Consider the following 14,196-nt stretch of genomic DNA (forward strand, 5'->3'; position numbering starts at 1 on the left):
AACATGTTTTACCTACTGTATGTCAAACAAGTCTGGGATTACAAAGCAAAAGCTAAAGGAAGGATTATCAAAAGACTTGATATAGCATCAATATTACATCTATGCCTATAAAACGTATAAATCGATAAAATTCTGAGAAGCCTTAGCAGTGACATTTAAAGTTTCAAAAAGTTGCAGTTTGACTTTTGTACATTTACTGCAAAACATGTCGAATAAACCATAACCTGCCCCCCCCCCCCCCCCCCCCCCCCCCTCTCTCAACAACTCAACAGCAGCTCTCTCTTGTGGACAATCTGCTGAACTGTGACTTTTCTGTCACAGTGTCAACATACTGTGCAACTTAGCAAAAATGATCATGGTGTCATACAGATTACAAACCATACAAACGAAACTTCTAAGATAAAATCTTTCTCTTTAAAAAAAAAAAAAAGATTTGAAACTGCAGTCAGTTATTGTTTGTTAACTGTAACTATTGTATTTAATGTAAAATTAATGTCTATGGTGTCAGTAGATTGTGTAGATAGATTTTTTTTACTAAGTAGATTTTGTTCTCTGAGCTATTCGAGTGGGTAAAATGTTTACCAGATATGACAGCATTCCTCTTGGTTCAGTTCTAGCTTTTGACCTTTTCCCAAATCTGTATCAGATTTGTTATAATCTTAAAAGTGGACTCTTTACAAACACATTTACTTAATTACGTCACCAATTTATTTGAAATATATTACCTGTAACAATGGGTGTATAAAAATAATGAAATTATTCGGCCTTTTTTGCGTTTCATGTCTGTTCCAAACCCCAAAAATGGCAGTTTCCTGTTTGAGACATGAGACATTTATACTATTGTGTCCATCCCTGTAAATACACAGGGGACACTTAGACATTCATGTCTAAGTGGATTACCCCAAGAAAAGCACTTGTTTATTGAAGGTGTGTACAGATGTATGCAGTCCTATAAGTGTCTAATCTGACCAGATTGTGGAGCAGCGGGTGACTGCTAACAAGGGTAACTGCAGATTAAGGTCAGTTTGCGACACAGCAGACAGAAAACAAGGCTAATAAATGCCAAACATCACCTGTTTACCCATCTTCCCTCTGAGGGAGCTTTGTTCTCATCACTCCAGGCACTGATTAATGCGCCTGGCTTTTAGGTTTCTACCTGTGCCACATAAGATACTTAAAGAGATATAGGAACAGATCCACATCAGTCTTTCATCTCACTGCACTAAGTGATCAGGCTGCCAGTGTCTGGAGTCAGTCATGTGACCAAGAAGTCAGGCTGGGCATGTGGGACTTCCTGCTATTGAAAAGAGAAGGCACCGCCAGCAGAGCCTTCAACAGAAATGGAGTATCCTTTTTTCTTGCTACATTCTCCTGAAGGAAAGGTAAGATTGTAACCTCGTAACCTGCTGTATCATTAGCATTAGCAAACACATGCTCTACTCTTATGAGCAAAATATGTTGATGTGTTGTTTTATTTACTTTTCCACTTAATGTCCGTGCACAGACTAAAACCAGGGAAACAGCAATTATCTCGACATAGTTCAAGATACTCAGAGCAACCTGCTCATTCATACATCACAGAAGTAACTGAACTAATTAAGCCACAAATGTTTTTCCCAATAGTGTTTCAGTCACACAGGAATGGACACTTTGTTGATTGTTGCTAAAAAAGATATAAGGACACGATGAGTCTACAAGCTCCAGATATCCACCCCCACCACCAGCACCACCACACTTTTATATACATGTAGGGCAGAGGATTGCACTAGCCTTTGCAGTGGGTAACTGACAAGAAAATCAATTAAAAACATAGTTAACAGATCAACTGACAAAAAAGAAGTAAATAGCTGAAGCCCTCTCTTGCTGGTTTCTTGCTGAAATTGCATCACATTGTGGTATATATTCTGTTTTTGCATTTTCATCAAGCAAATGGCTTAAATGAGGCGCAAGTCTTAGCAGCAGGGCCAGCTGATTTTGTTTGGGTTAATAGAAGGTTTAAATTAACTCTGTAAATTAGAGGATCTTCTGATTGCCAGCTTTTCCCGTCAACCCAACAGGAGTGCCAGGAGTGGGAGGAGCGCCACAGTGACGACGACGCTGATGCAGACGAGATCCTGTGTGGAATCCAAGTAAACATCAGTTTCAGTGTCTTCCTATTACAACCTTGTAGCATTTTTAAAACCATTCAAGGATAAAATATTGTTGCATATAAAAGATAATTAAAAACAAACAAAGCATTGCATGGTCATTCAAGAGCTTGATAAAAGTATTTGTCAGGAACAATGATTTCTCCTTTTAATGATTTCACACTAATGCAAACAAAATTGTCTACATTGTAAACACACTTCTTGAAATCCACTTTTGTTCACATACTCGACTCATTTAAAAAATTTTCTTAATCTTTCTGTTGCAGTGAGTTTGTGTGTATTTAAGCAAAGCCAACAACTGATATGTTACTCTGAGGAACATGTTTAGTTTATTTTTTTAAAAATCTCAAACAAATCTTTAGAGAGTAAAAATACACAATGACTAGCTTGTTCAGATCACACATGATCAGCTTTAAACTGTATCAATACATGTCATCTCATACACTGGAGTTATAACGGTGTAACTTCCTTTCATCATGCTTCATAGGGGGAGTTGTGGAGTCAGTATCCCGCTGACTTCTGTCGCCACCCCTGGCTGGACAGGGACATCGAGGCAGTCAGGACTCTGTATTCAGTCTCTGCTGTCTCTGTCAGGTGAACTTCTGAACATCCCTCCTTGTTCATGGCTTTTAATAGAAGTGATCCATGGTCCTTTTTAAACTACATTTTCACAATTTCCCTTCTTTTTTTCTCCTAGGGAGTACGGGTCAATTGATGATGTGGATGTGGACTTAAAAATGAATGCTAACTTTTTAGATGTGAGTTGATTTACATCAATATACAAGTGAATTACATTTTTATCTGTTATTCACCAATTTATCTAAGTAATTAATTATCTATCTCTATGTAAAGTGCAGCTAATATGTGAGCCCATGTTCTCGATTTGATCAGCTCTCTTTGGATCTATAAGTTAACCTAATTTTATCTTGAATTAACCGTCTCAAAACCACTTCCGATCTATGCTTAGGATCATTATCCTGCTGGATCATATAGTCACCACAGAAATATGACTTTCTGACTTATAGTTTGATGTCCTAAAAAATGTCTTCACTGTCATATCAGCACTATCAATACTGTTGGTGTGCCCAGAATAACTCATATTTTCAAGCACAGAGAGGCAGATCCTAATCAAATGAAAAGAAGTTAAAGAGTCTTGTGAATTTAAAATTATGCATTCTGGGAACAGTATGGATTAAGCTTTTCCATTAGTTAGATGTTTTATGTTATCACATTTATATCTATAGAAGAGACCACGTTTTTCTTTTGTGACTGTGCCTCTGTGACAAATGGATGTCTGGAACCTTCTGACCACAACTGCACATGCATTGGTTAAAGTGGCATATTCGCATGACACCTGAAAGTGTTGACATCTTTTTGGTGTCCATAGGAGGTGGCAGCCCAAGCCTGGAGGATTAATCTATCGGAGCCTGTCGTTATCCGTCTGCAGTTTTCTATGTCTCAGTATCTGGATGGACCTGGTGAGCAGCAACAATACATCCACATGCAGAATTCACTTCAGTCTAAATCAATGTGACACTTGATCAAGTGATGTTTCTCACTGCAGCACCTTCAGTTGAGGTCTTTCAGCTGTCTAATAATAATAACTTCAGTCTTGGGAAACAGTTGCAGAAGTGAGTGTTCATAGATTAACTGCTCCAACAGGACACATCCACCGTTTTTATTTCAGTCATAGCTCATCTGAAGATTGTGTAAAAGCCAACCTTTCGTTTTTGTTCTCCAGTATTCTCACAGTTTTCATATCTCGGGTGTGGAAACACCTTGCAAACGACAACGCTGTAACTGGGCAGAAGAGGAGTCACAGCTGGTTCAGGCCAAGTGGAACCATCAAGAAATTTTGTGCAAGACTTAGCACCAGGCTGCCACTATCAAAGTATGAAAGAGTTAAATGACACAGCTGTTTTACTGACTGAATCCATTAGTGCATGGATCTATTCACTCCTGTCTAACAATCAGCAGGCTAAAGGAGCTCCAGGAACCGGCTGCAAGACGCCGGATCATTTTACCAACAATGAAGCTGAACCGTCTCACAAATCATACAACTTCCTACACCATCAAGAATCCCGGAGAGCTCTTCACCTCCACGCCCAGCGGAAAGGTGAGGGAAAATATACTTCAAAATACATCGATGTGGAAAATTGGTGTGTGTGTACATATTTTCTATCTGCAACTGTGTTTCAGGTTCGGGTTCAGATTCTTTTATTGATAGCCTTAGGTAGATTTGTTTTGACGCTAATTGACCTGACATCAAAAACTATATTCACATATACATGGTAAAAAAGGAGAAAAGACAGAGTGCTCCAGGCTTCACTAAAACAACAACTTCAATCCCTGAGGCTATAAATAGCACAAAAAGGCTAAAAAATGAAAAAATCTAAATTAATCGATTCCAATTAAAATGAATTAATAGGTGGAATAGATGTGTGCACAATTTGATGCTCTGTCATCTTCCGAAATACAAAGACTAAAAGTAAAAAAAATTAAAACTAACTCAATAACAGATCCATCAAACAGCGTCTTAATGATGTGAAAGGTGAACAGTTTCCACAAGAAAAACAAACTATCAAAATTCAGTCTTGCATCAGTAATAATCCCTGTGCACGCATTACACAGTATGACCCTTAATGTTTGTGGCATCAAGTGTGCGGGACTTTTTTCATTTGGTCTTTAACATGTTGAGCTGGAGATCAGACTCTTCAAACCACCTGTTCAATAACCGATCTGCGGCTGGTGTCCAAAAGACTAATAATGGCATTTAATCTGCATACGTTAAAGTGTTTGTCCTTTCAAACATCCTCTGACACATGTTCGTGCATCGTATAAACAGCAAGGAGGACAGGACACACCCTTGTGAACCAGCAGATGACCTGACTTGGCCAAACAGAAGCCCATTCACTGTCTGCGTTCTGTTAGAAAGTCCAGATTATGACTTAAATCAAATGGACTTAAACAAATTAAAACATGACTGAATGGTGTTAAATGCAGAAGATAAATCAGTAAACAGTAAAGAGTCTGACATGATATTCGTCTCCTTCCAAGGGTTTAAGGAGCAAATTAAGAAGAGTAAGTGTGGAGTCTTAGACTCCTCTGTGAAGGTTATACGCAAACAGTCTTTCAAAGATATTATTAAGACTGAGGTCAAAGCCTCTGGTTGAAAATCACTGCGGGCTTTGGGGTGACTTGAATTTGGTAACAGGGACAATTTCAGCATTCTTCCACACACTGAGGACATGTATAACTTTAGGAACTGAATAAAAGATGTAGTGAAAAACCAGGCCCAGCTTGTTTGCAGTGTTTAAGCAGCCTTCCACATTTACTTGTCTAATCCCTGACTCTTGTTTACCGTAATATGAAGAAATTCCTTTACAACTTCACTAGTATTAAAATGCTGGTTGTCCCTTAATGTGTGGCTCAGTTCCTGAAAGTCTTTGCTGAAATCATATATGTCAAACGGATAATCAAAGCAGTAAGAGCATTGGCAAATTCTCTGTCTGAATGGTAAAACCCTCTAAAATGCCATGCGTGCTGGTCTTTGCTTTTCAGCTCTTTGGTGGCTGCCTGCAGCTCTGATGCATATCTCTTTCTTTGAATTGTGGACTTAACTACTTTCGTAACCCATGGCTTATTATTTGAGTACTTTAAACCCTCTTACATGGAATAATCATATCTCTGCAAAAAGAAATATATGAGCATTATATGTCCACAAAATTGTCCAGATCACCTCCACAGGATTGCTCGAAAACATCCCAATTAGTGCATTTAAAGCATTCCTGCAAACAGAGCACTCCTTCCTCAAATCTGTCTTTGATGTCAGCAATCTGGACTTTATTTCAGTCTTTCCAGAGTTGTTACCTTTTTTTTTTAGTTCTGAATATAGAGTGATATTGTTTGTGACCCTTCTTCCACAGAGGGTGATGGTCTCAGCAGTGAAATCATCAGCACAGCTTAACACTAAACAGCTGATGGAGCTACTCTTCACATCCCAGGCAATTGGGCACTGTAAGACCACACCAACTCTGCAGCACGGCTTCTTGGTGCAGGTGAAAGCTTACTCTAATCTGAGGGTTTGAGTTCTCTTGCTCATAGGGGATTGTCTGAGTTCTCTTAAATAAATAATTTAGGGTCTTAACTTTGCAATATAAAAGGCTTTGAGTCATTTATTGTTGTGAATTGGTGCTACTTAAAAAAAAATTGAATTGCTTGTTAAAACCTGCGTTTGCTAGGGGACAACCAATCACAAGATAGTTGGCTTGAAGAGAGGGAAGCTACTGAAGGGCTGGTGCAAGGCCTGGGATAAGATAAATAATGATTAGTTTGAACTGTGAATCATGGAAAGCGACACTATTAAGAGTCCAGTTACAAAATATGGAGCTGGAAGCAGGAAAATTGACTTTAAGCATGACATTTGAGCAGGTTTGTGTTGATTTTGAATTATTTTCTTAGAAAGCTACTTTGCCTCTGTTTTCTTTGTGTGCACAGATAATGAGGTATGCTGAGCAGAGGATCCCAACACTGAATGAATATTGTGTTGTTTGCGATGAGCGGCACGTGTTTCAAAATGGGCCCATGCTTAAGGTGCGAGCTCTCGATAAATAATTAACTGTTGGTTGAGCAGCTATTCAGTAAAACTGAGCCTTGATTCTTCGACAGTATTCTCTACGTTGTGTGTTTGTAGCCAGCGGTTTGCACCAGGGAGCTCTGTGTGTTTTCCTTTCACATGCTGGGGGTTATGTCTGGAGCGACAGAAGAGGTTGCCACCGGTGCAGAGGTTGGTAAGCTTTTAAATATTTTATAGCAGGAGTTATTACAGTATGGGACATGAGTAAGGCAATAATCTTTGCTGTTGCAGGTGATCGACTTGTTGGTAGCCATGTGCAGAGCTGCCCTTCAGTCTTCACGCAAGAGCCTTATTTTTGAACCGTACCCTTCTATTGTCGATCCACACAACCCCAAAACTCTCGCCTTTAGTCCAAAGGTATCAGCTGAATCAAAGTTACCACTGGCGTGATCCGTCGTGCACTATTCAGTGTGTCATTTTACTGATTTGTTTTCGCTTTTGTTGTAACAGAGCAGAAGCTATGACAGGCTGCAGAAAGCTCTGGACAATGTCTTGTTGGTCAGGAGGATGGCACAGGTGAGGTCTTTCAAAGTAAAATCTACACTCTCATTTTCAACAATTACACATCGGTCTGCTGAATGAGCACAAACTCAAAGCAGGTAAATGATTTCCTGAACTGGATTTATTAGATTATAATGATTAAATTGTCTTTAAATCATACTCAGGGTCCATATTCTGAGATTAAGAAGCAGCTGGACAAGATAGACCCTCTCGCACATCCATTACTGCAGTGGTGAGAGACTAAATCTGGATGTGTTTTTAGTTATTATTTAGTAGATCGCTGCATATCTGTCCTTTTGTTACTCACTCGCCTCAGTAGCCATTCATCGAGTCTAGTTCAAACTTGGCAAGCGCATTGTTTTGGGCTAAGTAATTGCAGCGTTGCGTCTGAAGTCGTTTAAATGAAAGTGTTAGAAAAGAGTAACTTGAGTGAAATCCAGTTATATTTAGGTTAACATCTGGATTTGCTTTTGTATGTTTTACAACAGGATTTTAGCAAGCAACAGATCGCACATTGTGAAGCTTCCGCTGAGCAGGGTATGCCCAAGCAGTCAGATTTATTAGCAGTCTAGCTGCAAGCTTTAAAGCAGTTGTAGACTAGTTAATAATTAGCAGCCACATATCAAATTTCACACTGTGCTTTCTATAATTTAATGTTTTTTGTTGTTGTTGTTTTTAATCAATTGCTATTTAACAGCAACTGACGTTTATGCACACACCCCATCAGTTCCTGTTGATCAGCAGCCCTCCATGTAAGGAGGCTCACTTTCAAACTGCCAAAAAGCTTTATGGCAGCACCTTTGCTTTCCAGTAAGTGAAGTCAAAGATTTTTTTTTTCATGAAATTTTCACATCATCACTTATACAGTATATAGAGCATGATCCATGCTTAGTAGATCATATTTCTCTTCTTTCAGTGGTTCCCACATTGAAAACTGGCACTCTATTTTGAGAAACGGGCTGGTTAACGCATCTTACACAAAGTTACAGGTAGAATATATAAATTCTAAATGCTTATTGTCTTTGATCACCGTCTGAAGTTACAGACAATTTCAACATAGGAAATTTTTATGTGGATGTTCAGACCACCGAAACCTCTCCCTTCTTTCTATTTTAGCTCCATGGTGCTGCGTATGGGAAAGGCATCTATTTGAGTCCCATTTCAAGCATATCATTTGGATATTCTGGTAAGAACTCTGTTTCTTGTCTGTCGATTACGAGTTCTTTTTGCATGTTTTTAAGAGTATTCTTTCATTTTTCTTTAGAGATGGGGAAAGGTCAGTACAAAATTCCTACTAGAGAAGAACTCTTGCAGAAATACAACCGAATAAACCAAATCAAGCAGGTCGGGTTGTTCACATTTATCTAAATGCTGCAAACATTCACTCTGGAGTACCACATCCTTTTTTGCTTTCAGTATCTCATCTTGTATTTCTATATGTTTTAGGAACAAGTGGGGGAAGGCAGGTTTTTGCAAAGCACGAACCTAAACTGCGTTGCACTCTGTGAAGGTAAATACGGAAGACCCCACAAAGCAACAAAGATTTATTTAATTGCGTGTGATGTGATTTTGTCTATCTGTTAACAGTGATAACTTCAAAAAACCTGCAAAAACACGGCAACATTTGGGTGTGTCCGGTTTCCGACCACGTGTGCACGCGGTTCCTCTTTGTGTGAGTAAGACAAAAAGCAGAAAGCAAAAGCAAACAATGAGAAACAGTTCCAACATTTTTTTTCTTCAGAAAGTTAGAACTCTGGACTTTATTTGAGCTTCCTAAAAAGGCTGCTTTCTTCTTCCACAGCTATGAAAACGGGCAGGTGGGAGATATCGACATAAACACCCAAGAGGACAAAATCCAGCAGGAAATTTCACGAGTAATTGCTTCAAAGCCATGCTGAGAAAACCAGGATACATACACACATATGTCATTTCTGTTCTTTATAATAAAAACAAAAACTGTGAGAATGAATATTGATTGTCTGTGGCTTTTTCTGGTTTAAGACATTAACATGAAACACGGAGCGCCTTGAGGTAAAAATTTATGTCTTGCACAAGTGAAAAACATTCACATGATTTAAACAAAAACCTCAAAACTGAATATGAGAAAAGCATACACACCACATGTATGCTGATGTTTATTGTGGCTAGCACAGTGGTTGGCACTGTTGCCTCATGCAAGAAGCCCCTGAGTTTGAATCCACTGGCCAGGGCTTTTCTGTGTGGAGTTTGCATGTTTTCTCTGGTGGGATTAGGTTAATTATTCTAATTTAGCTATAGGTGTGAATGTGAGTGTGAACAGTTGTCGAGTGGTAACCTGTCCAGGGTTAGCCCTACCTCTCGACCTATGACAGGAATAGACCCGGATGAGGACAAGTGGAAAAGGATTTATGGAGTGACAGCTATGTCCTAAATCCATTAAATTGGAGGAAAAAACAATGTGCATGACAAGTTTTATGCTAACCAGACTCTGACTTAGTTGAACACTCCAAAAAATAACTCTTTAAATTAACTTAAAATAATCATGAATAGGATTTCCACCTTACTAAATGTCTTACTTTTGTTGGACTGATGTAATTTGCCTGGATTGGATCAACTCAATTAAATTAAGTTGGGCTCAACTGCAGTAAATAAGCTGAGTCATCATTATTTAATTAAGCTGGTCCAACTAAAGTACATGAAGTTGAAAGAATTGAATAATGCTAAAATAAACCAATTTAATCAGGTGGAAATCCTTTCCATGTTTTTTATGACCATTCAAATAGTTTTTTGTTTGAGTACACAAACACATATTCACGTGTATATGTACATATACATACATGCACACATGTGCACAATCAAAGTCAACAAAATCTATGTGATATGAAATAAACAGTCAATCATCAAGTCCTAAATGGAGTACAAAAAAGTATGTACATACATGTTGATCCCTATTACATGCTCAACACTTTCAGATTGATCACATTCATCACCCCCACTTCCCCTCAGCATTTGTATATAATCACCCTACAAAAACAGAGAGAAAAGAACAGGTATGATCCATCCATATTGTATGTATCTAGCAGTTCATCTATAGATGTATTCATCAGACATTAATTTCATATTCTTCCAAAAGCATGTTTTTTAGAACAAACTAATGCTTGAACATTCCTGTAATGCAGGTTCACTTTAACCCACGGTGATATTAGTTTTGCAATATGTACTTTCTTCCACAAGATGGGGGTGTGACCATTAACTCTAAGGACCTTTTCGATATAAATACAGCGGATCAAACCCCACAACTGTTATGTTATGAAAAACATAAACTGGAGACTGAAGGATGTTTAAACTGGGTACGCAGCTGGGCGCTGGAGCTTCTGTTCATTTTCCAGCAACACTAAACATGTCAGATAAAAATAAACACTTGGGGAGATTCTGGAGCGTGCGCAAGGCCTCCAGTAAACCACCTTCAAATATTTAATGAGTATTCTCGGGATGGGAATGCTGCTGTTAACTGATGTTTATGAAAAGCAGATAATTCTTCTGTAAAGCAACTTAATTTGAACAATGCATTTCATGCTTCTGCTGATTGTTTAACATGGGGTGCATACCATCCTGCGAGGCAGAAATGCACCATTATAACAGCATGCTGATTCCATATGAGCCCTCCAGCTGCCTCCTCACCTCCTCCCTTGGATCAGCTTCTCTAAAGAGAGCTGCAACCAATGCACCTCTGTTCCCATCTGGATACTGATTTTCTGTCTTTCTATTTAATGTACTTGTGGTCTGACAATAAAAAGTAGCAGCTCCAAGATGTGATTGTCCTTGTACATGTCATTTCTTAAAAAGAAGCACAACTTTTGTAGCAAGGATTATTTTGGGGTCAGCCCAGCAGGCGATGCACTGAAAGGAGGAGAGCTGTGAAGCTGCTGTAATAGCCCAAAGGAAGACATTTCTCTTGGACCATATGGCTCCCTGATGATAGCGCACTGGGAAAATAATCTTGAAAAACCACACTCCATTATATACTACAATGACTAGCATTGCTCCACATCTTGAGTGAGATTGGTTGTTTGGTGTCATATCTGCAAAACCGCACATTAAGAATGTCAGCAAAGTGGCACAATTGAGTCGAGTTCAGTTAAAACAAAGATTTATTTCAGCTGCGTGCCTTGATCTCATTAACTCGTGTTCATTCGTCTGTATAATTCAAGCAACCACACAGACAAAACCATTCCCAGATCCCTTAAGCCTTTTAACAAGAAACCCAACTAGCTGAAATATACAGACATTATTAAATGAGGCAAAATGTTGCATGTGCCTTTAAGAGCACTATGTCCCACTCTACATGTCTCTCTCTGAGCCTCATATGTGTCTGTTGGCATCAGCTGTCCTCAGTGCTGAAAAGAGCAAGGACATCTTTTCCTTCACTTCAGTGGGATTAGTGGAAGAAGTGCCCTCTTTATTCTGCTGGCTGCCATCTCAGCGCTCATAAAGGCAAAATGAAAAAGAAGCTTGGACGGAGAAGAGAGAGGATCAAGATAAGTGACAAGTTTAGATTACAGAGCCATTCAGCTTTTACTTTCTTAGAGTAAAGGAACAAGAACAATGTTTTAGATCCCAAAGGAGACATACAAATAGTCTGTTACTGCAGCTTCCCGCACTGTTATTTTGCTGCTTTCTAAGTAATGACTTAACCCAGGGGTCAGATGAACAGTGCTATATGTGGCACTACAATGGAACAGCAGCCTACTTCATTCAGTCCCTCTGTCCAGATCTCGTTGCCACTTCCAAAAACTGCTGGTGAGAACAACTTCAGGAGAATCAGCCGCACAGAGGACAGCATTCCCTATCCGATCCCAGGCTTGGCCGCAGACATCCTGCACATGCGAGTAAAAGGAGGAAGCAAGATTCGCAGCTTACTGCAGTTTGCAGCAGCTCGCATGCAAGGGGAAGTAAGAAACCCAAATGGGATGTCACTAAGACAGGTGGTCTTCACTGGCTCAGGCAGAGGAGTCACAAAAACTATCACCTGTGTGGAGATCCTGAAACGTAAAGTTGAAGGTCTGCACCAGGTGTCCAAACTCTACTATAACACAGTGAAGGAGGTTTGGAAGAGTCCACAGCCTGGAGCACCAGGTATAACCATGGAGCGGAGAGTTCCTGCCATCTGCATCTATCTATCTAAAGATCCTCTGGACCCCCAGGAGCCTGGATATCAGCCACCACAAATCAGCAGTGTTCCTACAGAGGATGCTGAGAGACGGAAGGGTCTGCTCAGGACGGCTCATGCTCACTCATCCCCACACACAGCCAAGAGACTCTGTCTGGATGATTCGAGTGCATGTCCTCCCCTAAACCTCTGATTACTTCATGAGAAATAAGAAATTTGGCATTTGCATAGATTTAATAGATTGTTGTGTGCTCCGTTTTACAGCATGAAGCTTTCTTGAAGAAAATAATACCTCTGCATTTCTGGGGGTTTATCGTGATGCTTATGTAAGGCATTTTGCTACAAAAGTAAACAGTTGTGTCTATAATGCTTCTTTGCAATACTTTGTCACTTTGTTGTGAAATGTAACAGGTTAACATATGACTATAACTATTATTATCAACAATATCAGTAATAGATTTGTAGTCATAGAGGGGGAAGTATTTTAATCCTGCTGAATTTCTATGTTGCCTCACTTACAAAGAAATGAACAGTCTCGGATTTTTATGAGAATTTAAAGAGCTAGTGGCTAAAATTCCTCCTGAGATGTCTTACTGCTGTGCTTACCGACAGTGATTTCTCCACCAAGTACTAAGTCATGTTTTGCTTGGGGATTAAATACTGATTTCAGTCAATGTCAGGCATTCAACTTTGATTTTTGATTTTTGGTTAGTATTCTATCTCTCTTCATTAACATGAAACTACCTTAAAAATCAAGAACTGATCATTTCTTTGTAAACTTCTGCAGGGGATCAAATGATTATTTGCCCCACTTTATAAGCTGATGATGGTGTTTTAGTGTAGTTACATTAATAGTTAGTTTACTTGCAAATGAACAAGCAAACTCCACTGTGCCCAGCTGGGAAAACAGCTGGGGAAAGAAGCATACACAACAACCCATGCTAGACACTAATGACCACTGTCCGGGGTCATTCTGATGCAAAAAATCAACCAGTAGTCATGGAATTGGTCATAGTCATTTTAAATATAAAGAACATGTTTTGCATCAGTTGTCTATATTCTGTTTTCTGCCTGTGGAAATAATTCATGTGCACAATAATGGCTCACAAGAGCATACGTTTTTGGTTTGTTTGACTGACTTTTATAATGATGGTACTCTTTTGTAGTAGAGTCACATCAATAAAAATGAATCATAAAGTGACACAGTGGTCAAGTGGTCACCTCACTAACCTCCAGGTTAGTTGGGACTTCTTTGTGTAAAAGCTGCATGTTCCACCTGTGTGTGCTTTCTCCCTCACAAGAGATTGTTATTTTTAGGTTAACTTTGAACTGGCAATCGGTGTAGTTGTTTATATCTGTGGTAGACCGGTGACCTGCATAGGTTATGTGTAATGCTCTAGTTCGCCTTTGACCCAGGCTGAATAAATAGTAAAGAACATGAATTTAATTGTATGCATCTTATTTTTGAGGTTTTAGTGTCTGATGACATGAAATAAAAGCAGTTTAAATGTCCAACATTGAAGTTTTGCACACACACCTTTTTCATGCACATCACCACTTATATCTAACTAAAATGATCATAAATCTAAAATGTTCTGCTTTAAGAAAGCTCTGTGTCTTACAGTTTCAACTTGTGTGCAATTCTATCATCAAGAACCTTTGAAACATCTATTTTGTATCGTTCGCATTAAAAAGAAAGAAAGAAAAGATATCCCATAAAAAAATACTTCTCTGTGAGAATGACATTGCAAATATTAACATGT

General features: G+C 39.0%; 2 protein-coding genes across 4 annotated transcripts; both read left to right on the forward strand.

Moving 5' to 3' along the window:
* Positions 1 to 1,091: 1,091 nt before the first annotated feature.
* On the forward strand, positions 1,092 to 9,327 carry LOC113026629 (poly [ADP-ribose] polymerase 6-like). 3 transcript variants are annotated; one of them, XM_026175631.1, is made up of 22 exons: positions 1,093 to 1,382; positions 2,058 to 2,129; positions 2,635 to 2,741; positions 2,845 to 2,905; positions 3,535 to 3,625; positions 3,712 to 3,778; positions 3,889 to 4,038; positions 4,125 to 4,263; positions 6,074 to 6,205; positions 6,645 to 6,740; positions 6,841 to 6,933; positions 7,015 to 7,140; positions 7,234 to 7,299; positions 7,449 to 7,516; positions 7,773 to 7,821; positions 7,982 to 8,094; positions 8,201 to 8,273; positions 8,401 to 8,470; positions 8,549 to 8,628; positions 8,731 to 8,794; positions 8,872 to 8,956; positions 9,086 to 9,327. In XM_026175631.1, exons 1-22 carry the CDS (start codon positions 1,341 to 1,343, stop codon positions 9,180 to 9,182), a joined length of 1,941 nt encoding a protein of 646 aa, XP_026031416.1. In that variant the 5' UTR covers positions 1,093 to 1,340; the 3' UTR covers positions 9,183 to 9,327. The 3 variants fall into 3 exon arrangements, with proteins under 3 accessions (XP_026031417.1, XP_026031416.1, XP_026031415.1); XM_026175630.1 differs by having other exon boundaries at positions 1,094 to 1,382; positions 4,122 to 4,263; positions 9,086 to 9,325; XM_026175632.1 differs by lacking the exon at positions 9,086 to 9,327 and having other exon boundaries at positions 1,092 to 1,382; positions 4,122 to 4,263; positions 8,549 to 8,560; positions 8,872 to 8,938.
* Positions 9,328 to 11,643: 2,316 nt separating this feature from the next.
* On the forward strand, positions 11,644 to 13,875 carry LOC113026669 (ribonuclease P protein subunit p25-like protein). The gene has a single exon (XM_026175702.1). It carries the CDS (start codon positions 11,970 to 11,972, stop codon positions 12,624 to 12,626), a length of 657 nt encoding a protein of 218 aa, XP_026031487.1. The 5' UTR covers positions 11,644 to 11,969; the 3' UTR covers positions 12,627 to 13,875.
* Positions 13,876 to 14,196: the final 321 nt, after the last annotated feature.

The sequence above is a fragment of the Astatotilapia calliptera genome, chromosome 7 (assembly GCF_900246225.1).
Source record: "Astatotilapia calliptera chromosome 7, fAstCal1.2, whole genome shotgun sequence".
NCBI lineage: Eukaryota > Metazoa > Chordata > Actinopteri > Cichliformes > Cichlidae > Astatotilapia > Astatotilapia calliptera.